This window comes from Rhinopithecus roxellana, chromosome 21 (genome assembly GCF_007565055.1).
Source record: "Rhinopithecus roxellana isolate Shanxi Qingling chromosome 21, ASM756505v1, whole genome shotgun sequence".
NCBI classification, from domain to species: Eukaryota; Metazoa; Chordata; class Mammalia; order Primates; family Cercopithecidae; genus Rhinopithecus; species Rhinopithecus roxellana.
Window position 1 is genome coordinate 17,691,857 of NC_044569.1, and position 24,927 is coordinate 17,716,783.

General features: G+C 44.1%; 1 protein-coding gene across 9 annotated transcripts in view; it reads left to right on the forward strand.

The window, feature by feature from the left end:
* FHOD3 (formin homology 2 domain containing 3) overlaps positions 1-24,927 on the forward strand; it is a 498,596-nt gene that overhangs the window by 449,265 nt on the left and 24,404 nt on the right. For all 9 annotated transcript variants that reach the window (XM_030925939.1, XM_030925940.1, XM_030925941.1 and 6 more), the window contains 5 exons: positions 2,471-2,629; positions 12,489-12,671; positions 14,611-14,730; positions 15,858-16,019; positions 18,740-18,930. In XM_030925939.1, the coding sequence (XP_030781799.1) occupies positions 2,471-2,629; positions 12,489-12,671; positions 14,611-14,730; positions 15,858-16,019; positions 18,740-18,930 (815 nt within the window). The remainder of the gene's footprint in view (positions 1-2,470; positions 2,630-12,488; positions 12,672-14,610; positions 14,731-15,857; positions 16,020-18,739; positions 18,931-24,927) is intronic.

Here is a 24,927-nt window from a genome sequence, read left to right on the forward strand (position 1 = left end):
AAAAAACCAGAGTCCTGTGGCTGAGTGGGGAAGAGGGCATGGATTTGGGGTAGGTGCCCAGCAGTGCCCAGAGAAACAGGCCTCAGCACCACAGTGTTGGCATTGCTAGTTGTAACATCCTTCTTTGTTGTCTGTATTCGACATTTTGTCGAACTTTTCTCATTCCTTTAGCATTCCACACACAACATACAATTAGATTTAAAAGCTAAATTGAGGATTTCCGGAGACTCCGGATAAGTTTCTTAGGTTAACTACGTAGAACAGAACACTTTCCCTGAAGAGTGGGGAGGCATGTATATATGCCACGTGTCCCTGGGAGCCCAGTGTTCAAAGCTGACAACCCTACCCACAGGAATTGCCCCTCCTGGTCACCAGGACCCAAAGCAGCTGGGATGTTTTCAGTAGTTGTTGTTGGTTTTTTGTATTGTGTTTTTGTTATGAAGAAGTTTGAGTTTATTCCCAACTGCATATTTAAGGATCTAAAATAGAAATTTAGCAACTAAGTCTGGAAGGTTCCAGGAGGACTTAAGTTGGACTTGAGCCTGTTTCTCCTTGATGCCTCACGGTCCCTGGGGCTACAGCAGACCAGCTTCTCTAGCTGGCTTGGCTGCTCCCAGGCCCAGCCAGGGTCCCTGCTTTAGAGAACAAGGTGAGGCTTCAGTGTAGGAGATTGGATGATGAGTGGCAGTTAGTTGCTCAGTGGGAACCTGCCTGCACAGTGTGGTCGGAGCCGCTTGGCTGGGTCAGCAGGTCCTCTGGGATGTGGCCCCATCAAACTTCCAGCCTCATCCCTGGCAGTTTTTAACAATCTAGACAAAGCCACTTCTTATCTCCTGAAGGTCTTCTCTCCCCAGACTAGATCCTAGACATTCTTTAGGGCCTAGTCCAAGGGTCAGCCCTTCCAGACCCTGAGCCCCTCCACCACCAGGTGAGTTACAGTTGCTCTGCTGTTGAGCTCCCTCAACAACAGAGGGCGCAGCACACCCCATTACTGTGCTGAATGTATCTTCAGGAGAGCCACAGTGCCTCATTCATCTTTGTTACTCTAGACTTGTTACATGAGTCAAAATAGCCATCCTCCCAGGTGTGTTTGCCTCAGGGGAAACCTGAGCAAGAGCAGGGAGCTTGTGGAGCCAAGTCTTCTTCCACCTGCCCCCAGTGCCACCTGCACCCAACTTCCTGAGAGCTGAAGAGGAAAGCTAGGGGCCTTGTGGTCACAGCTCTGGCCAGTGACAGGGTTGACTCATCACCCCACACATACTGTCTTAGTTCGCTAAGACTACCATAATAAAATACCACACACAGGTGACCTAAAGAGCAGAAATTTATTTCCTACAGTTCTGGAGGCTGGGAACTCCAGATCAAGGTGCTGGCCAGTTAGGTTTCTAGTGAGGGTGCTTTTCTTGGCTTATAAGCAGCCACCTTCTTGCTGTGTCTTCAAGTAGCAGAGGGAGAGAACTAGTTGCACTCTGGTCTTTTCTTATAATGACACCAGTCCCATCATGAGGCTCTCACCCTCATGACCTCATCTAAACCTAAGTAGCTCTAGCTCCAAAGGCCCTACCTCTAAATATCATCACTTTGCGTGTGAGGGCTTCAACTTAGGAATTTTGAGGGGACATAAACATTCGGCTCATAACACCTGCTTGCCAAGCTCCCATCTTGTCTAATTCTGGGCTGGCTGCAGAGATGAGTGAAGCCTAGGACCTGCCTCTGAGGACCACGCAGGCCAACTGGGAAGCCACACATACAAGGACTTTGAGAATGCCAGGACACTTCTTATTCCCTGCTCCCCTCCTAGGCCTCTAAGTCAGTTCGTCCCCTATTCATCCTCACCAGTGCATGCCTTTTCCTTTCTTTTCATTGGAAGACCCCTCTTCATTCATCCACCAGGCAGCTGCACAGAGGCCTCAGTTCACAGGAAAGGTAGAGGTGCTCTGGTATAAGGGGCATGGAATGTTTGAATGACAAGGTGAGGGCTTTGAGACAGTATAGCTGTAGATCTGGAGAGGCTGACAGGCCAGTGGTGCTGTATTCTCCTTATTGATCCTCTTCTCAGCATGTAAATCAGCTGTCTCTGGGCACACACCGTATGTATGAAGGCCAACCAAGACATTCTGACACCTCAAAGCCCACAAGAAAGGAACTCTGAAAGGTTTTAATATTGTTTTCACTGCTTCTATGGAAAAACAGATTTTTTTCCCTTGCAAAATATCACATTTTCCCAATTGAAGGAAAATCCATTTTATTTTTGTATGTGTCTGACTCTTGAAGTTCTGTTGCTGACCCAGGCTTGGCAGCCTCTCAGAACTAATCCCTGATCCTTTCTGTGCTGAACAGTAGCCAGTCCTCTGAGCCGAACTAGGGCCATTTGTTTTCATCTCTAAGTAGTGAGTGCTTTTAATACTGAAATGCAGAAAGGACCCAAGATGGTGCATTAATCTTGGATTCTCCTTTTTTTATCACTAAGAAAACTGCTGCAGATGGAAAAAGGCAAGAGATCATTGTTCTGGATTCCAAGAGGAGTAACGCCATCAATATTGGTCTGACGGTGCTGCCCCCTCCAAGGACCATTAAGATCGCCATTTTGAATTTTGATGAGTATGCCTTAAACAAAGAAGGAATCGAGGTGAGGGAAGCTCTATTAAGCATTATTTGTATTTTATCATATACTGCACGTATAATATGCTGCATGTCCACATTTCAAAAGATACGCCTTTCTGTGCTCAGCTAGACTGTGAATAAGGTTAATAATTCTTACATGTGTTAAACTTTTTGAGGGGAGGGGAAGTCTCACTTTGCCTATGAAGTTCAGCAATCTTCACTCAGGTTCATTTACCAATCTCCCTCTGACCACACTCTGCCTACCTCAGAATGGAAGAAGAGTAGATAAACTCCTTGGGAGGCCACTAGGGTTTTTTTTTCCCATGTCATTTTGAACCACATAACATTTAACACTTTCAAAGGTAGGTTTTCAGAACATGCGCACATCCATGTAAGAGCTTTATCTCTTGGCATTTGTTGGGGTTCAGAGAGACGTGTTTCATTTGATAAGCCAGAGAGCTCAAGTCAGCTGAAGCTTTAGCATTTATTGATCTGAATGTCACAAAGTGGAGCGACATTGGGTGGCGTGGCTGTGGCCACACAGCTGGAGCTGGAGACAGGGTTCGCCTGTGGGGCCTGGGTTTGTGTTCTTCCACAGGCCACGCTCTCCCTCCGCTGTGGGTTGCTGCCAGTTTAGCAGGTTAAATCTCTTATTATAAAAAAAAGAGTGAGCAGAGCCGATGTGTCCCACCCACCAATTGCTACAGAAGGGTGTTATAGCTTGGGGGCCCACTGGGTCAGAGTGGGGATCTGGGGACACTGCTTTGTGGCATTGGGTGGCACCTAACCCATCCTCCTATTGGCAGGGAACCCCAGACTCCTTTAAAGCCTCTCTGTGACTGGGGTTCATCTTCTTGTTTGAGACACTTGGGCGTGGATGGAACCTGTGATATCTGACTCCAGAGTGGGAGAGCAAGCCTTCTACAGAAAAGTTGAGAGTAAGGAAGGGCCTAGGCCTCTGGCCAGAATCACCCATGGCCCTGGGAATGGGAGGGAGCAGTGTACACACAGTACGCAGAGGGGTCTGCACCCAGCCCACTGGGCATGCTTTCATGCTTTGGAAGGAAGGGACCTTCACAGGAAAAGCCATTACTAGAGGCCTGAACTGTAGGCTCTAGTAAGTGGACCCCCAAATTCGTGCCCACCCAGGATGTGACCTTATTTGGAAAAAGGGTCTTGTGCATGTAATCAAGTTAAGATGAGGTCATACTGGATTCAGGTGGGCTCTCAATCCAGTGACTGGTATCCTTATAAGAAGAGGGAAGTTTGAATACAGAGAGGAAAGTGCTATTTGAAGACAGAGAACACACAGAGAGATATACAGAATGCCTTGTGATGACGGAGATGGAAATCAGAGTGATGTCTTTAAAAGTCAAAGAATACCAAGGATTGTGGACAACCACCAGCACTGAAAAAAAGCAAAGTTCATCCCCTGGGGCCTTCAGAGACAGTATGGTCTCTAACACCTTGATTTTGGACTTCCACATTCTAGAACTGTGGGAGAATACATTTCTGTTGTTTAAGCCACCCAGTTTGTGATATTTTATTATGGCACCCCTAGAAAACCTATATAAGGCCCAGGCAGCTCTACTCTGAGAAACATACACTTCCTTTTCCAGGAACAAGTACAATAAGGGAAATGCACTTCTTTCCTGGCAGAAGAAGTTGTGCCCTGAGCTCTGGAGCCAGGCCAGGCAGCAAAGCCGGTCAGCATATCCAGGTGTATTCTCTGTCTTCAAACAGCATTCTCCTCTGTGTTCATACTTCCTTCTTCTTATAAGGATACCAGTCATTGGATTTAGGGCCCACTCAAATCCAGGAATCCGACCTATTGAGGGAGTAAGGGCACACAGCAGACCGGAGCAGGGGACATGAAGGAGTGAGTGGGCGACAGCTGGGAGATACAGAGTGAGAGACTGAGGCAGTTGCCAGATCGCAGGAAGGGGCAGGCCAGGCCTCAGTGTGATGCATCCCACTCTGGGACCCTCCTAGAGGAACAAGGGAGGAGCAGGGCAGTGGCGTGCTGTTGGGTGGACCTGGATGTACCAAGTGCAAAGTGTCTGTCTGCGGGGTCCGACCTGCAGACCCTAACCCAGTGACAGATGAGAGACATACACTGACAGATATTTTGTCTGTCAGTGTGGCTAAGGGGCTTCTGCTCCTGAATCTGCAGCATCCGCCCTGATAAGCTAGTGAAGTTCACATTTATTTAGTACAGATTAAATGACAAAGGTCTTGAGTAAACACCACTAGAGGGAAATTAACACTGCCAACCCCCCAGTAGAGAGCAATCATGCACCTGCGGATAATCAAAGGTTAGTCTTAGGACCACATGAGTAAACAAGCTATTTAGATAAACTCCCCAACATTCCCTTGTTATTTGCTCTTTTGGTATCAACTCAAGGTAAAGAGGGTTAGGCTGCTTTCAGTCAAATCTTTTACTAAAGCTATGCAAACCCCCCGGCCTTCCAAGAAGGTTTGCTTCTCTTTCCTATAATATCCTCTTAAAATTTTTCCCACCGCCCTGACTGAATCCCACATCTGTCCTCTAGGGGAGACAAGGCAGTGGCTCTTGGGCCATCCTATTTACACAACAAGATCCTTCAGAGAGCACAAACGCTTCAGATTCATACAGAGAGAGGCTACAAAGATAGCCAGAGCCAGCCTGATTAAAAGAATAAAAGGACAACTGACCCTTTAAAAATATTTCTCCTCCGTGTCATGAGAACTTGAAAGTCCCTCAGGAGAAATTTATTCCTTTGATTTTGCCTTTGTTCTTTCCTGAAATGCAACTTTCCCCAGGTGGGGAAAGTTTCAGATACAATAAGTTACTCAGATTCTAGAATGAACCAAATTATTATTTTTTCCTGTCTGGCTGGTTTCCAGTTGAATACCCTTTTGATCCAGGAAGGAATAATTACATCTATGATGCTGATGGATATGGGAGTAGCAGCACAGCACCAAATCTGACTTTCATAGGATTTTTACTGTGGGCCAGGCACCAGGTAGGCACCTGCCACAGATTCTCATCAAAGCTTATGAGGTACATATGCTCCCCAATGTGAAAATGAAGAACGGGAGTCCTAGCATTAGGGTGTGCCCAGGCTCCCAAGCCAGTGTGCCAGAGAGCCGGGGAGCCAGGATGCAAGCTCTGAAGCTAGAATCCAGAATGCAGGCTGTGGTTTTGCGGGGTGGCTGGCCCTGAAGGGGCCCTCCAAGCCTGGGTTTGTGTGCCTCAGAGAATAAGAGGGAATCTGAAAGGAGAGGGAGAGACATGTACGCAGCAGCGCAGCCCTTTACACTGTGCTGCCTACATTTGCTACCCAGGAGTAACTGACTTACGGAGCAATTTGAAGTGAGGAGACACAGCCATAGCAAACACTGGTAGCCCTTACTGAGATTTTATTGCATTGGGAGTCCTCAGTAAATTCATAGTCACAACTGACAGAGAGTTACATTTTTATGTTCTCTTCTAAGGTGGGTTTCTCAACTTCAGTGCTACTGACATTTTGGGTTAGACAGTGCTTTGTTGTAGGAGGCTGTGCTGTGCATTATGGGATGTTTAGCACATCCCTGGCCTCTACCCATTAGATGTCAGTAACACCTACCCTCCCCCCACAACCAAAACTGTCTCCATACATTGTCACGTACCCCCTAGGAGCAAAATCACCCCGGTTGAGAGCCCCTGATCTAAAGGCTGTCTGTGTGAATCCAGAGACTATGTAGATCCCTCAGCACTTCCCAGTTACAGCTGAGACGACTCCAGTCGAAACAGCCCTCTTGGAGAACATGGAATCCAGGGCACTCTCAGGCATCACCTCCTATCTTGGGCCATTGATCTCAGGGACCTGAGAGGTAGAGATAGATGATCTAGATCCCTGTGCCAAACCAATACCCAGAGCTTGTTCTCTAGGCTTGTTCAAGAGTTAAATCAGGACTGAGAAGACATGCAATTGGGTACATACAGATCTTTGTTAATGAGATTTCCGGCTTGCACCCAGAGGGCCTTTAGCCAAACTGTCTGCTTCTCGGATGCAAGCACTGTAGCTTGGCACCATGGCTTAATGGGGTTGTTTGAAAGCTCTGTGTACCTAAATATAATTAGAATGTTTTCATCCCATGGCTTTGCTTAGCAACCTAATGATATGTATCCAGGTTTGTCATGAAAACTTGAAGGAGTAGTTAACTTCATTAAGGAAGTCATTTTTCATAAGAATATTAAACTTCAGAAAATCATTTTGCAGCCATCTTTAAGTAGCATTAATGATATTTCCCCAAGTAAAATGGCATCAAATTATCATAAATGGAAGTATGACGATTTTTATTTTCTTTTTCTTTCTTCTCTAATTTTTGTAGAGTCTGTGTCCACTCAGAGGGTAGCACAATTGAATGGTCCCAAACAACATTTAACTTGGCCCAACTTGGCTGCCAATCCAATCGGCATCCTAGAAACAGAAATTTTCTTTGGCCACAGATAAAAAATGACAGCATCTTTGAAAGCAGTTTACCCTGCACAGTGCCTGTCCACAGGTGCCCAGCTGCGTGGGTGCCGGACATATGCAGACGAACCTGACCACAGAGAGCCACAGTTGACTCAGCAGTGCCAGGGAACCAGAATATCTTGATGACTGAGTGGCTTAGCTGCACTGCTAATTTGCATTTATGGCTGAATTTATTCACTATTAATTTGAATCCCTATGAACTATGGGGCTAGTGCTAGAAACTAGAGGTAGCCCCTGGATTCTTCTCTAGCTCTGCCTTGGTTGATCCAGCTTAGCTTCAGGCAAATCATTTTGTCTGTGAGTTTGATACAGTAATTTCTGCCCTAATGTGCCTCAATGAGTAATCTAGGGATGAAAGAAGATACTATCAAGATGCTTTGAAGTTTTTTTGTTTTTTTTTTTAAGTTGCTATAGGAATGTAAGTACATGGATAGAACACTATTTTCTCATGCAAATATGCACACTGTATGCAAACCAGGCATAGCCCTCAGGGCTTCAACTTTCTACTGCAGTCACCAAAATCCTTGTGGCAGATGCTTATCCAAAGCTGTAGCCAGGGTTCTGTTTAAAACTCCCAGGGCAAAAGAATTACTCATTATGGTTTCATGTGCAGGTAAATGAAATGGCCGAACCCAATAGTATTGGGGTCTATTTTAAAAAAAAGGAGATTTCTGCATTTTTCTCCAAAATACATGACTTTCTGATACAAAAGCAAATATACTTAGAGCAGTGCTAGAGGGACGCTGTCTAGGCAAAAGCTAAAAACATGGAGGTTATCACACTGAAACAGGACATTTTCCCTGACCCCTTCACAGGCCTTGTGATGGGAGTGCCTTGCTTACTCAGCTCATAGCTCTCAATTCCTCTAAGGAGTGGGAGCACACAGGTGAGTGAGTGCAGGAGCCGGGGCATGTGCTTCTGGGCACCGGCAGGAGCAAAACTCCATGTGGGCCCTGCAGCAGTGTCTGGTGGGGAGTACCCGCAACCCCTGAAACCCCAGAGGGCATGTGTACAGTACGACTTTTAGCTTTGCCATCGTGGATGGCTTAAGTGTTAACTCAGTTGACCCTCTGCCTTTTTGTGTGAGGTGGTTGCTCTCCACCAGTGAGGGCAGAGGGTCAGTGTGACAGCCTTTAGCACCCACATCTGTGACACCAGAGCTCTTGTTTGGCGTCCAGAAAAAAATCAGGTCACATAAATGAATTGAAGGATGGTGAATATAGAGGGTTTTATTGCCAATGAAAATGGCTCTCAGCAAGAAGGGGAGCTGGAAAGGGGATGGAATGGGAAAGCGATCTTCCCCCAGAGTCTGGCCATCCCCAGCTGTACTCCTCTTGGAAGCAACTCTGTCAAGCCATCCCTCTGAAGTCAAGCTGCCTCTCTCTGACATCAAACCACAATTTCTGATGTCCTGCTGCTTCTCCTCTTCTCCCCTTCTCTGCTCTCTGCCAGTGGAGCCTGGGGTTTTTATGGGTACAGGATGGGGGTGGGGCAGACCAGGGGTGGTTTTGGAAAAGGTGGGAAAACGGGGATGTAAAGTTCTCACTTTGGGCCACAGTTTCAGACTTGAGGGTGGGGCCTTTGCCAGGGACCCTACCCTTTTCTGTCTAGAATTTCTCTGCTTCCTATCCCTATCAACATATTGGTCTTGTTTGATGTTTGCTTTCCTGTGAAATGATACGATGATCATGAAATTATCAATAAATCTACTGACTTAGAAAAGCAAATTAAAAATACTACCTCATAATCATCACATTATCATCTGCTCACAAAAAACAAGGGCCATCAGCTCATAGGAGGGGCTCATAGGAGGTGGCTTTAACCTACCATTCCACTGTCTTACAACTATTCTTATTGTCAGTGATGTGTAAAAAAAATAAAATAAACTGGCAGGTGGCAACCTCATAAATCTTCAACGTTGACCAAGTAGTATAAATTAGATAAATTAAAAACAAAAAGAAGAGTAATTGCTTTCTCAAAGGAACAAAGCAACAAAATTCATTACAGGAAGACGTCTTCTGAAGGTTGTACAAAGTGTTGATAGTTTTTCATTTTGGAATTTTGGTCCTGCCAAAAACAATGGCAGTGCTAAGGAAATTAAAATACAAATTTTAGTGAAGCATTTATTTTGAAAACTAATTGAATTTAAATCATGCATGTTTTTAAAGAGGCAACATCTGCTTGAAGTGTCTTGGCTGTCTCTTAATGCTATCTGCGTGAACAGGTGGGACATGTGCCAGGTTGTGGGAAAGCAAGGAGCACTGCCACCACATATCTCTCCAGATGCTCAAATTCCACCCAAAGCCTCAGTGATTGGAGAGCCAGTGAAAGGAAAGTTGGAAAGGGAGGTGTCTCAGGCTCACCTTTGGTAACTTTACACTGACTACAGCCTGAATGCACAACTGCAATGCAGTTTTGCATCGTTGGTTTCTGATAAACTAAGGCAGGCCTGCCGGTTAACACCCTCATCAAGCCCAGGACTACATCTATCCCAGCCAGATACATCCTGATGCACACTTGTGTAAACATCTGCATATGTAGGGACTGTGGTGTCAAGAGTCCTGTTTCTCATTTTGTTATTTATTTTCTTAGTTTTTGAACTCATATGGAGTGCAGTCGACTTTTTGGTATATGGTTCTGTGAGTTTTAAAGCATATAAATTCATGCAATGACCACTGCAATCAGGATTTAAAACAGTCCCATCTTCCAACAAAACTCTTGTGTTGCCGTTTTGTGGTTGTGCCCTCAACCCACCTCTGGCACCTGGTGACCACTTATGTATTCCCCATCGCTATGGTTTTGTCCTTTCAAAAATGTCCTGCAAATAGCATGTAACCTTTTGAGACTGGCTTCTTTCACTCATCATGATGCCTTTGAGATTCATTCAAATCATTGTACATATCTATAGTTTGTTCCTTTTGTTGCCGAGTGCTATTGCATTGCAGGGAATCTACTACAATTTGTATATTCACCACTCAAGAATATTTAGCTTGGTCCAGTTTTTGGCAATTATGAATAAAGCTACTACAAATATTCATGTACAAGCGTTTGTGTGAAAGTAAGTTTCCATTTTTCTAGGATAAATACCCAAGAATGGAATTGCTGGGTTGTATGATAATTCTATATTTAATATTTTGAGGAACTATAGCTTGTCCTCTATTCTCTTAACAGTGTCTATCACAAAGCAAAAGTTTTTAATTTGGATGAAGTTTAGTTTATTAACTTATTCTTTTTTGGGATCATGTCTAAGAAATTTTTGCCTAACATAGGTTATAAAAGTTTTCTCCTATGTTGTCTTCTGAAAGTTTCGTAGTATTCCATTTTATTTTCAGATCTGTCATCCATTTTGAGTTTGTTTATGTATACTGTAAGGTTTAACTTGAGGTTGCATTTTTCTGCATATGGAGTCTAGTTGTTCTAACACCATTTGATGAAAATAATATCCTGTCTCTATTGAATTGCCTTGCACCTTTTTCAAAATCAATGGGCCACATTTGTGTGTCCTGTTCTGAACTGTCTGCTCTGTCCCATCGATCTAGGTGTCTATCCTTTTACCAATGACACACTGTCTTAATTACCATAGCTTTTTATTTATTAAAGTCAGGTTATATGATTTCTCCAAGATTACTCTTTTTCAAATTTAGTTGTTCTAGTTCTTCTGCTTTACCATGTAACTTTTAGAATCAGCTTGTCTGTGTAAGGTAGGAGACCAGCAGGACTTGTTTTCTGGTCCCAACCCTGATGACCAAAACAAGATCTGGTTCAGATGGGATAAAGCAAAAAAACTGATGCAAACCACAGACAGAGACAAAAGCAATCCTTAGCTGCCCTCATTGCTCATAAGTATAAGCTACTCCCACTAGAGCCACGACAATTTGTAAATGCCATGGCAACAACCCACAAGTTACCACCCCTTTCCAGGGCAAGACCCAAAACTTACTGTCCCTTTCCTAGAAAGTTCTAAACAACCCACCCCTCAATTTGTGTTGACCTGACCTTTAATTTGCATATAATTGAAAATAGATTTACATGAGTATAAATACTGTTGCCAAGAGCCCATACTTTGCTAACCCTGGGCACACTGCCTAGGAGTTAGCCCTGCTCCAGAAGGAGCAGTACTGTTCAAAAAAAAATTTCAGTCTATCACTACCAGTTTGCCCTTGAATTATTTCCTGGTTAAAGCCAAAAACCATCCCAGGCTAAGCCCCAATTTTGGGGCTCGCCTGTCCTGCATCATATATCTACAAAAAAATCATCCTGGTGTTTTGATTGGAATTGAATTAAATCTATAGATCAATTTATAGAACATCTTGTCTGTGTTGTGTCTTTCAGTCCATGAATATAGTATGTCTCTCCATGTATTTATTGTTTCTATCTTCTTTGATTGCTTTCATCAGCATTTTCTAGTTTCTAGCATAAAGATACTTAACAGGATTTGTTAGAGTTATACCTATGTGTTTCATTGCAAATAGCATTTTTTTAAAACTTAGTTTATTATAAATGTGCAGATAATGAACTAATAAGATGGATTTTTGTGTTTTGTGTTTTGTGTTTTTTGTAGGCATCATACATTGTTAAACTCACTTTTTTTGTTTTAGAAATTTTTTGTAGATTCCTTATAGTTTTTATACAGACAATTATGACATCTGTGTGTATGAGCAGTTTTTTCCTTTCCAGTCTGTATGCCTTTTATTTCTTTTATGTACCTGGCTAAGGTTTCCATGTGATGTTCAATAGGAATAGTAAGAGTAGACATGAGAATTTTTACTTTAAAAAATGTAATCACAAAGGAATTTGAGTGTATGAGAATTGTATGTATTCTGGTGCCTTTTTGCCTTCTCTGCCTTCCACAACTGATTTTTACCAGAAACAAATAGAAGTAAAAAGATATACTTCTTTTATTAGCTTGTATTTCTAGATACCATCATAATTTTTTCTGTAATCAGACTTTAGTATTACTTAAGGTACTATCATTTCTATGTAAGTTAAAATAGTTATATGTCACATGAACAAAAGTCAATCTGAGTTACTTGAAAATGATTCATTTTTGTAAGCTTTTAAGTTAATCCAGAAGTGCTACAAAGCATATTTTTGACATGTCTTACTCTACTTCCTAGGGAATGGGGAGCTGTTCTCTAATCTTGTATCTTGTTTTTCATCTTTTTCTCACCTCCCATCTCCCTTTCTTGCCTAGAATGTCCTTTGTGTGCAAAACCCTGAAATTTTGGGTCAAGTTGCTTCAAGTATATTCGGTTTATGATAATATAACACCTGTAGATACCTCTATTACCTGGTTGGAAAATTATAATATGAATTTTATAACATTGAAGGGGCAGGGGAGGGTCCATCACTAAGAGAAAATATATCATCTCATATTTCCAGAAAATTCTAACGATGATTCCCACCGACGAGGAGAAGCAGAAAATCCAGGAAGCTCAGCTGGCCAACCCTGAAATCCCCTTGGGCAGTGCAGAGCAGTTCCTCCTCACCCTCTCCTCCATCAGCGAGCTCTCTGCACGACTTCACCTCTGGGCATTCAAAATGGATTATGAAACTACAGAAAAGGTAAGCTCTCAGTAAGAGAGGCAGCTGATCCCACATCCACAGGGTTGAGAAAGGCAGTTTTTCATTGATCAATATTAAGGCAGTGAAATGTCATTCTTGGCATAGGGTGTGGAGGGTGAGTTGACAATGAGCAGATCGTGTGTATACCAAGTGATCAGCAGCTGGCCAATGGAGGCTGATTCTAAAGTGTCTGCCTGGTGCCAGCCTCAGACACTAGATTGTGGGCACCAGGTGATTGATTACAAAGCAAAACAGTTAATTTTTTTTTCAGGTCCTATATTCTCATTGTAGAAAATGTGGAAAATACAGAAAAGCACAATACAGAAAATTTCCTATAATCCTTCCGCCTGATAATAATCGCCTAAACTGCCAGTGACTATGGCAATTAGCAGGTCTTTGGGTCCCTTTGAGAGAGGATCCCTGGTAGAAAGTTGAAGATGATGCCTATTGCAAGAGTTTGGGAGGAGAATAGAAGGAAAGGGGCCTTAATGGAGAAAGCTTGAGGAGGCTCCTCCTGAGTAGAAAGCAGAGGACATGGGCATCCTCTCTGGAATAGGGCAGTGGGAGTTTGATGCAGGCTGAACAGAAGGAGCCAGTGGAGAAGAAAAGGGAGAGATGGAAAGTGAACTGTGTGGGATCTTAGTTGAGAGGAAGTCCCCAGAAGAGACAGATTCTATAGGCCAAGTGGGCCAGGTGCAGTGGCTCACACCTGTAATCCCAGCACTTTGGGAGGCTGAGGCAAGAGGATGACTTGAAGTCAGGAGTTCAAGACCAACCTGAGCATCATAGTGAGACCCTGTCTCTACAAAAATTTTAAAAACTTAGCCAGGTGTGGTGGCATGCACTTGTAGTCCCAGCTACTCAGGAGGCTGTAGCAGGAGGATCACTTGGGGCCAGGAGTTCAAGGCTGTAGTAGGCTATAATCACCTTACTGTACTCCAGCCTGGGCAACAGAGTGAGACCCCCATCTCTAAAAACATAAAGCCAAGTGGAGAGGCTATGTGGTCTCCATCTTCTGGCAAAGGAAGGAGCAAGGTCCTATACTGAGGGCCAGATAGGTGGTGGTGGGTTTGGGGGACTTCAGGAGGGAACTACAGTATTTGAATTCATCAGGAAGTCAAGCAGAGAGAAAGACACCTAGGACTGCTGAGGTGACTGCTATGACTGGGTCACAAGACCAGCCAGCATGCTCAGGTGACTTTCTTTAGCTAAGGGAGGTAACATCATGGAGAAAACAGATCACTCGGTCAGTCTGGCAGGACCTGGGCTGGAGAAACTGAAGCTGGATCTCCTGGCTTTGGGATATAGTCTGGGGGAGAGCCTTAGTCAAGACAAAGGAGTGGGGGCCACAGAACAGCAGCAGAGAGGGTGGGGGAGATGGAGGCCATGAGGTTACAGGGTGGGCTGGAGGTCTGAGGGAGGGGGATCATGAAGGCAGTGGGGTAGTGAGGGCAGTAGCCTTCTGGTGAGCAGCCCAGGCTGAGAGGTGGCTAGCCATAGAGTGCCTTGAAGGGAGGAGGAGGCCTGGGGCAGTTCAGGGACATCGAGGCCACAACTTTCATTGCCAATCTGCCTGGAACGAGAAAAAGCAAAGAAGAAGACTCTGGTCTAGAAGCTGAAGGAAGATGGGAAGGAAGAGTTTCCCAGAAGTCCGCCACAGCCAGGAAGGAGAGTAAGAGGAGGGCATTCCCTGAGGCAGGAACGGGGAGTCCAGAACCCTTGTCACCCCAGCACAAGATCCTTTTGGTCTCCACTGCAGGGTCTGGGGAGTAGAGGCTCTCCCTGCCACACGTTTCCATACCTAGGAACAATGCCCATTGTGGGGGATTGCCTCGTGCTGGGGAGAGCACCACGTGTTCCCTTATACAGAAAGTCAAAAAAAACAAAGTAAAGCCAAATTGTACATTTTTTTATCGTCTAATTTTTTTTTAACTGAAAGGAAGTAGCAGAACCACTCCTGGACCTGAAGGAAGGAATAGACCAGTTGGAGAACAATAAAACCTTGGGCTTTATCCTGTCTACTCTCTTAGCCATTGGAAACTTTCTAAATGGAACTAATGTAAGTCGTCCCCATCCCTCATCCTGCAGCCCCCCCCTTGCCACAAAATCCCTGCCCAGCAATTGCTGATGAAAGTTGTACCTCAGGTCCCCCAAAACACAGTAGAACAAATGACTTTTGTGTCTTCTTGCTGAAAATCTAGAAGGAATTTTGTTCTTAAGATATCAGGGCCTGGGCTGGGTGCAGTGGCTCACGCCTGTAATCTCAGCACTTTGTGAGGCTGAGATCACGAGGTCAGGAGATCGAAACCATCCTGACTGACATGGTGAAACTCCATCTCTACTAAAAATACAAAAGATTAGCCAGGCATGGCTGCACGTGCCTGTAGTCCAGGCTACTCAGGATGCTGAGGCAGGAGAATCGCTTGAACCTGGAAAGTGGAGGTTGCAGTGAACTGAGATCTTGCCACTGCACTCCAGCCTGGGTGACAGAGCAAGATTCCGTCTCAAGATTACAACCAGTGTCTTGCTATCAATAAGAAAACAGAAAACACACACATGATTCTTTATGAAGTGTAACTACTCTCAAATTTGACATTGGAAAACTTTCTTCTGCCCCATTTTTTCCCCTGAGCTTATCACTCAAATATTCACGCTTACATGCATTTTGATGCTTAAAGAAAAACAACTTTAAAAAAATATTTTTAAGTTCCGGGATACATTTGCAGGATGTACAGGTTTGTTACACTGGTGAACATGTGCCCTGGTAGTTTGCTGTACCTATCAACCCATCACCTAGGTATTAAGCCCAACATGCATTAGCTATTAAGAAAAGCAACTTTTTAAAATTGACCCAGCTTTGGCCAGGAAGTAGGTGACAGCAGGCAAAGGGAGGAGGAAGTAGATAAACAGATGTAAGAGGCTAGTCCCACAGCACCCTGATTTAGGGGTGAGCCCTGGGACATGGCTCATGGCTGTGGTGGGAAAGGGCTAGAGGCTCCCTCATTCTCAGTGTGGCTGGCCCACGTGTGATCAGCCCTAGTTCATGGAACATGTGGCCCCAGGAGCTTCAGTCACAGAGAAACTGAATGTTGGGGCGACTGCAGCTGGGAATTGATTCTAACCATCTGTGCTGTTCTCTAAGAGCGTGCGTGAAACTTGTCTTTTATATTGATGTTTGCGCAACAGGCCAAAGCGTTTGAGTTAAGCTACCTCGAGAAGGTTCCAGAAGTCAAAGACACAGTGCACAAGCAGTCGCTTCTCCACCACGTGTGCACCATGGTGGTGGAAAACTTCCCAGACAGCTCCGATCTGTACTCGGAGATTGGGGCCATCACCAGGTCAGCCAAGGTAGGTCTGCGGATGCCGAGGAGTGGGCCTGGTCTCGCCACAGCCACAGGGTCTTTATCGGTCATCCTCGGGGAACACGTGCCCTATTAAGTAAAATGCCCAAGTGCTGCCTGCATTCTCTGCTCTAGAGTTTGTGAATATGATTTGTTTTGTGGCATTTCTAATGAATTTTAAGATTTTTTTTCCTATCTCTGGTTCTCGGTCAGATTCTTTCCTACTGAGGTATGCAAGGCAAGCCTGCCATCCCATTCCTAAACCCTGTGTCCACTGTTGAGCACTGTTACTCACCAGGGTGGATTCTCCAGAACACTGAAACAGCACAGCTTGTCTTAGGTGGGCAACCATGTCAAAAAGATGCAATTTGGCTCTTCCTGAGATGTCCATAGGACATTGCAGTGAGGTGTGGAGCCAGAAAGCAGGGCCCTTCTGGCCCCCGCTCACCAGAGATCGGCAGTCCCTATGATCTTACCCAAAGAGAACATTTTTATAGGGCTGTAAACAGTATATGGCCTTGGCCCTCAGCTGTAAGCTCTTAAAGCAAGTGCAGAGTTAATATCTTCATGAACTTATGCTTCATTAGAAAAGAGACAGTCGCAGTATGTGGACACCTGGCTGCCTCTAGTGCAGGGGGTCACTGAGGCTGACCAACTCCTGGAGGGATCCCAAACACACCAGAACTGGGAGATGTGAAGGTCTTAGGAGCACAGGAAACTCACTAGGGTAGGGGGCAGGGGTGAAAGACACCATTAAATAGGGTACAGCAACCAGGCCAGTGTGAAGGAACCTTCTAGAAACACCCCTGGCTGAAGCATGAGAGCTGGCAGTACTGGGGTGTGTTGGAATCCAGCATGAGAGGAAGAGAGAGAGTGGTGGGCAAAGGTGGGGAAGGATGTGGGTTGGCTGCTGAGGCCTGCTTCAAGGGGCCCTTCCTCTCTGTCTGCCTTCTGCCACAGCCCTGGCTTGTGGGGACCTGGTGGCCGAGGGCCTCCTCCACCTACCTCCAGAGCCACAGGCTGGCGTCTGCCAGGTGCACCGAGCAGGGGACCCTGAACTGGCCTATCAGAATTTTTTTCTAAGCCTCATTGTATCATGAGAAATCGAAGCCTTTCCTTTCTGGACTCAGGATTCCTTTGGTTTCAGACAAATCATTTTCCTCAAAGTGCCATGAAACCCTGCATACTTGAATCCCAGGGGCTCTGCCTAAACTCGCCTTCTCTTTTTGATGCAATAGCATCAGGAAGTCAAGTACATACGGTGTCTTGCACGCCTCCCTGCCTCACACCAGACACCACACTGCGTGTCTTCATCCTGTTGGTGCCACAGATCCTCTCACAAAATCCATCTTTGCGGACTCTTTCCCCTACACTGTCCTTCTAAGGATGGGCCTGGAGGTCTGAGGTCACTCCAGCAAGTCCCCTGTGGGCTTCAGCAGGCCCTGCGCATTGCCTCTGTCAGTGGCTCCCTACCTCCGCGCACCTGCTCACCTCCACGCACCTCCCGCTCAGCCCCCCGCCACACCCTCCGCGTACCTCCCACTCATCCCCTACCCTCACCCTCCTCGCACCTCCCACTCAACACCCCCCGCCACACCCTCCTCGCACCTCCCATTCATCCCTCACCCCCGCACCCTCCGCGCACCTCCTGCTCACCCCCGCGCACCTCCTGCTGCTCTGGCTTTTGCTTGCTGGACACAGCCTTTCCCATCTTAGCTACTTTCCATCCACCTCAGGCCCCTCCTGTCAGCTCACCCACTATTTATCTATTTCTTCCTCCGCTCTTGTCCTTCTCAATTTCTTTCCCATCCCTCTATTAAATGTGGCCCTCTGATGTATTTTTTTAATGACTAAAAATCTCTCTGATTTATGTAATTTTTAGTCTGGAAATTCTATAAAATCATCACCTTAGAAAACTTCATCTCAGCCTCCTTCAGGCAACCCAGCCTGTCTGCACGTCCCTGAATTCACAGCCAGCGCTCTGTCACATCTGTCCCTTGCATGTGTGAGGTGCATCTGCTGGCAACCCTCACACCCACACACAGGCACACACACGGGCCTGGCTGGGGCTATGTGTCCTTCAGAGTTTGGGAATCACCTGTGTGTGCAGTCAGCCTCCTTGAGAACAGGAAGTTGTCTCATTCAGCATTTGTGTTTATGTTCAGTGCCTGGCATAGAGACTGGTGTAGTTTCTCCGTGAGTGTTGGTGGAATGAATGAGTGGTTAGGTGAATAAAACAACTTGTCACTCACACTATAAAGGATATCATCACGAAGAGAAGGTGGTTGCCCATTAGTTGGTCCCCAGCATAGCAGAGCCATCCTCGTCAGACTAGGGTGCATTTCTCAACTTTAAGAGAAATATTATTGCTGAAGAATAAGAGTGCTTTGAAAAAAATTTATGAGACATCTTCTTAGTTCATCTTGTACTAGGGTTCCTTGATATCATGTTTTAATTTATAGTTCCCAAAGATTTATTTCCAAATATGGCCAAAAAAGGTGACACATGTATTGAGTTCATTTGGAGAACAGTTTTATCACTAAATAATGTGATGTCAAGATAATGACAAATACACATGTGAATAATTTTTAGCCTGCAAATATGTTTGTATTTCAAGATGTGAATTTGGTTTTGATGTTTGTTTCTCCCCAGAGGCAGTTTGGTCTCCCAATTCAGGTTGGTGTTTGGCGGTTTCAGTGTTTGCAATGTTCTCGCTCTGATTTTCAGGTTGACTTTGATCAACTTCAGGATAATTTATGTCAGATGGAGAGAAGATGCAAGGCTTCATGGGATCACCTCAAGGCAATTGCAAAACATGAAATGAAACCAGTTTTAAAACAACGGATGTCAGAGTTCCTGAAAGACTGTGCAGAGCGAATTATAATTTTAAAGATTGTCCATAGAAGGATAATCAACAGGTAAGTGGATTGAGGAACTTATAGAAAATCAGTACAGTGGCATATTGAAAAATTTGTGCTGCAAATTAAGAGCTGATGGTTAAATTTACAGATTTTTGCACATTCTTGGTACATAGCAAGTACATTGATGATACAGATGTTTAACAGTTTCATGGCTAATTAATTTTTCTTACACAATAATATAATGCCATCAAATCTCAAAGTTGGAAGGAATCTCAGAAATAATTTGATCCAAAAATCCTATCTATCAGGAACTGCATCTGTAAGATTCCTAACAAATTGAACCCTGCATCTCTGGGTCTGCTGGAAGAATTTCACCTATAGAGAGGACACTCCCTTTCAAGGCAACTCTCTGTGTTAGAAAAGTTCCTCTTTTACCTGATCTGCAGCTGGCCTTCAGAGGACCTTCCAGTAATGGATCCTCCAACAGCTGCTCTATGCCACAGCCTACCTGAGTGAGGTCCAGGCTCCATCACAGCACTGTCCTCGAGACCAGCCCTCCTCAGAGTCACAGGATCCCAGAAGACCCTGGAGACACAGCAGTAAGGTGTCCGACCTTGTTTTTCCCACAAGGAGAATGGGGTCTGGAGCTACCCATGGCTGTCCAGGGCTGTGCCACCAGAAAGCAGTGGCAGCCCGAAGACTAGAACATGGATCTTCTAACTTCCCACGCCAGGGCCTTTCCTACCATGGCTACCACTCTCTTCTCCTTTGCTTTGTCACAGAACACAGTTGAGGGACCCTCACCCATTCTTCCTTCCTCCCTCCCTCCCTGCCTTTCCCTTCTTTCCTCATCTCCTTCTTTCACCTTTCTTAAGCCTATACAGAACTTTTTAAGAACCTGATACTTTTATCTGCACATGAACCCTCTCCCAGCTTGTGTCAGTTTCTGCTTTGATAATCATGCTCCCAGGGTCTTCATCCAGACCACTGAGAAAATGGCAAGTAGTTTTTAAATGTTGGACAGGACAAAAATAAGGAGCAGAATCTTCCCTCCAGGTTGACAACTATCTGTTAATCAGTTCATTTGGAATTTAATTGTTCAACTATAAATCTCCCTGACTGTGCTCTATCTAGACCTTCTGGCTGTCCTTCCTTCCTCAAGGGAACTTTTAAGAGATTTTGTCAGATTTCTTACTGAAATCAAAGAGGCAGGGAATGCGATCTGGTTTGGCCCTCCGTGCTTTGTATTATGCAAGCAATTCCCCATTTAAAACACACACACACACACACACACACACACACACACACACACACACACAAACACAAACACAGAGAGAGAGAGAGAGAGAGAGAGAGAAAGAGGGGGGAGAGAGAGAGAGAGAGAGAGAACACCAACTATTATTTGGAATGTCATGAAACTGGAGTAATTTTTTGAACGTTTTATAAAGCTGTTGAGCTTGGTTACGTTAACCATTTTATCCGAGACAGATTAAAAACTCAGTTTGGTGGTATGTCTGTTTCTTAAGCTATAAAGTATTTGCTGTGATTGTCCCATTCTCCTTGGTAAGCTGGTCACCCAGATGATGGCTGCTCCTGCCTCACCTGTCTACATCCCATTGTGGATGACCAGGAGGAGCCAGAAGTTCACTGTGGTTTTGGTGTGGGTAGTAAAAGGGGCGTGACTAAAGGGAAGTGGTACCAGGAAGTGGCCAATCCAAACTATCTAAACCGTAGAACCCTGGGTTCAAATGAAATCTTTAGCTGGAGCCCTGCATGTAGAACTGATTAAAGCAGGACTCTCTTGTTGAAATTGAGATGGAGGACTGACAGCCCCAAGGACTGTGCCTCATTTTTCCTTCCCCCTCCCACCAACAGTCCTCAGGATCATAGCTGAGGACAGCTGTGATTTTTTTTTTTTAACTTAGCACATTGAGAAACTGAGGCACAGAAAGGAGAAGAACCCTAGTTCAGGGCCTTACAGCTGGTAACCAACCAGTGGGATCATCTTAGTCATGCAAATGAGCCTAAATACTTATATTTTGACTTCAGATAAAAAAGTTTCAAAAAGCTGTCTCTTTAGGTAAAACCTAGTTTTCAAAACTGTTTCCTGGCTAAGAAAATTTTGTTTTGGATGTTCAAACCTGCATTTGTTTTAACTTTTATTTTAGATTCAGGGATACATGTTAAGGTTTGTTACATAGGTAAACTCGTGTCAAGGGGGGTTATTGTACAGATTATTTCATCACCCAGGTATTAAGGCCAGTATCCAATAGTTGTCTTTTCTGCTTCTCTCCCTCCTCCCACCCTCCACCCTCATGTAGACCCCGTGTCTGTTGTTTCCTTCTTTGTGTCCATAAGTTCTTATAATTTAGCTCCCATTTATAAATGAGAGCATGCGATATTTGGTTTTCTGTTCCTGTGTTGGTTTGCTAAGGATAATGGCCTCCAGCTCCATCCATGTTCTCACAAAAGACATGATCTCGTTCTTTCTTATGGATGTACAGTGTTTCATGGTGCATATGTACCACATTTTCTTTATCCAATCTGTTATTGATGGGCATTGAGGTTGATTTCATGTCTTTGCTATTGTGATTAGTGCTACAATGAACATTCGTGTGCGTGTGTCTTTCTGATAGAATAATTTATATTCCTCTGGGTATATACCCAGTAATGGGATTGCTGGGTCGAATGGAAGTTCTGCTTTTAGCTCTTTGAAGAATCACCATACTGCTTTCCACAATGGTTGAATTAATTTACTCCAACGGTGTATAAGTGTTCCTTTTTTTCCACAACTTCACCAACATCTGTTATTTTTTGACGTTTTAGTAACCATTTTGACTGATGTGAGATGGTATATCATTGTGGTTTAGATTTGCATTTCTCTAGTGATCAGTGATGTTGAGCTTTTTGGTCATATGTATATCTTCTTTTAAAAAGTGTCGTTTCAGGGCCGGGCGTGGTGGCTCAAGCCTGTAATCCCAGCACTTTGGGGGGCCGAGGCGGGTGGATCACGAGGTCAGGAGATCGAGATCATCCTGGCTAACACGGTGAAACCTTGTCTCTACTAAAAATAAAATAAAAAAAAATTAGCCGAGCATGGCAGCAGGCACCTGTAGTCCCAGCTACTTGGGAGGCTGAGACAGGAGAATGGCGTGAACCCGGGAGGTGGAGCTTGCAGTGAGCTGAGATGGTGCCACTGTATTCCAGTCTGGTGACAGTGATACTCCATCTCAAAAAAAAAAAAAAAGTGTCTGTTCATGTATGTCCTTTGCCCACTTTTAGTGGGGTTGTTCATTTTTCTCTTGTACATTTGTTTAAGTTCCTTAAAGATGCTCGACATTAGACCTTTGTCAGATGCATAGTGTGCAAAAATTTTCACCCACTCTATAGGTTGTCTGTTTACTCTGTTGATAGTTTCCTTTGCTGTGCAGAACCTCTTAAATTTAATTAGATCCCATTAGTCAATATTTGCTTTTGTTGTGATTGCTTTTGGTATCTTTGTCAGCCTGTTCCTATGTCCAGGATGGTATTGCCTAGGTTGTCTTCTAGGGTTTTTATAGTTTTGGGTTTTACATTTAAGTCTTTAATCCATCTAGAGATGACTTTTGTATGTAGTGTAAGGAAGGGGTCCAATCTTCAGCATTTGACTAGCCAGTTATCCCAGCACCATCTATTGAATACAGAGTCTTTTCCCCATTGCTTGTTTTGTCAGCTTTGTCAAAGATCAGATAGTCATAGGTGTGCGACCTTATTTCTGGGCTTTCTATTCTGTTCCGTTGGTATATGGGTCTGTTTTTGTACTAGTACCAAGCTGTTGCAATTACTGTAGCCCTATATTATAAAGTTGGGTAGTGTGATGCCTCCAACTTTGTTCTTTTTGCTTAGGATTGCCTTGGTAATCCAGGATCTTTTTTTGTCCCATATGAATTTTAAAAGTTTTTTTCTAGTTTTGTGAAGAATGTCTTTGGTAGTTTGATAGGAATAGCATTGAATCTGTAAACTGCTTTGGGCAGTATGGCCATTTTAATGATATTAGTTCTTCCAGTTCATGAGCATGGGATATTTTCCATTTGTTTGTGTCGTCTCTGATTTCTTTGAGCAGTGTTTTGTAATTCTCATTGTAGAGATCTTTCACCTCCCTGGTTAGCTGTATTCCTAGGTATTTTATTCTTTTCGTGGCAATTGTGAATGAGATTGCCTTTCTGATTTGGCTCTCAGCTTGACTGTTGTTGGTGTATAGGAAAGCTAGTGATTTTTGTACATTGATTTTGTATCTGGAACTTTGCTGAAGTTATCAGCTGAAGGAGCTTTTGGGCTGAGATGATGGAGTTTTCTGGATATAGAATTATGTTATTTGCAAGCAAAGATAGTTTGACTTTCTCTCATCCTATTTGAATGCCCTTTATTTCTCTTGCCTGACTGCCCTGACCAGAACTTCCAACATTATGTTGAATATAAGTGGTGAGAGAGGGCATCCGTGTCTTGTGCTGGTTTTCAAGAGGAACGCTTCCAGCTTTTGCCCACTCAGTATGATTGGCTGTGGATTTGTCATAGATGGCTCTTATTATTATATTTTGAGGTATATTCCTTTAATACCTAGTTTATTGAGTGTTTTTAACATGAAGGGTGTCGAATTTTATTGAAGGTCTTTTCTGTGTCTATTGAGATAATCATGTGAGTTTTGTCTTTAATTCTTAAACGTGCATATTAACCTTTCCTTTTATCCTTTTGTACTCTCTGGATGTGCAGACCCACCCACTCACTCCTGTAGATCCATTAGGTACAGTTGCACTGTGAAAGGCACAGAGAGGGACCAGGGGAGAGGAGGAGAAGAAAACTGTTATTAGTCCATTCTCATGCCGCTAATAAAGACATATCTGAGACTGGGTAATTTATAAAGGAAAGAGGGTTAATTAACTCACAGTTCTGCACCGCTGGGGAGGCCTCAGGAAACTTACAATCACGGTGGAAGGGAAACCAAACATGTCCTTCCTCACATAACGACAGCAAGGAGAAGTGCCGAGCAAAGCAGGAAAGTCCTTATAAAACCATCAGATTTCGTGAGAACTCACTCACTATCACAAGAACAGGATGCGGGATACTGCCCCTATGATTCAATTATCTCTACCTGATCCCTAAACGATACATGGGAATTATGGGAACTGCAATTTGAGATGAGATTTGGGTGGAGACACAGTCAAACCACATCAAAAGCCTTCCTGGGAGGCCTAGCAAACTACAGCAATGGACCGCCATTCAAGGGGGAAAGACAGGCAGAAGACAAGTAAACACCAAGACTGGTGTGCCATTGCCCAAAGTCCACCCCTCCCCATTCTGGGCTAGACACACTACTCAGTGGCAGGCTTGAGTAAGAGGCAGATGATGGAACAGATCAAAGATGTTTGACTTGTGCTTTGGAGTACTGGTTAGGGGGGCCAGCCTGCCCATAACCATACGATCTTCATGTCATGTATTCTAAAAGTTACAAACTAAACTGAAAAAAATTCCTTAAAAGTTTTACGGCCTCAAAGTCATATCCCTTTTGTTCTTCTGAAGGAATCCTATAATCTCTCTCTTTTTAAATGTGTATCTGGATCTTTTTCAGACCTTTACTTGTTTGTTGTTACTCTCCTTGTTTGTAAAATATATGCTTAAATAACATTTCCAATTTATATGTTAAGTTTGGATCCCCTGTGCATCTAAAAACAATGCTCTAGAAAGTGTAGGATAAAGAATCTTGGGTTGTATCTATGTATAAAGTAGGACCCAGAACATTAATATATTAGAATGAGGTGAAGTGGTTAACTAGCTGTGGGCTGATGGATTCTCCCCTCAAATCTTCCTGCATACAGATCTTGAATAGTTGTTATATTGTACTATCCAATCCTAATATCATATCATATATTTAATATATAATATCAAGTGGTAATAAGAGCCAGGAAGAAAAAATAAGAGTATAAATGGTTAGGTAGTAACCTGACGCAGGGTGGTCAGGGAAGGCTTCTCGGAGGAGGTGGTATTTTGGGCAGATACCTGTAGGATGAGTGAGAGCCA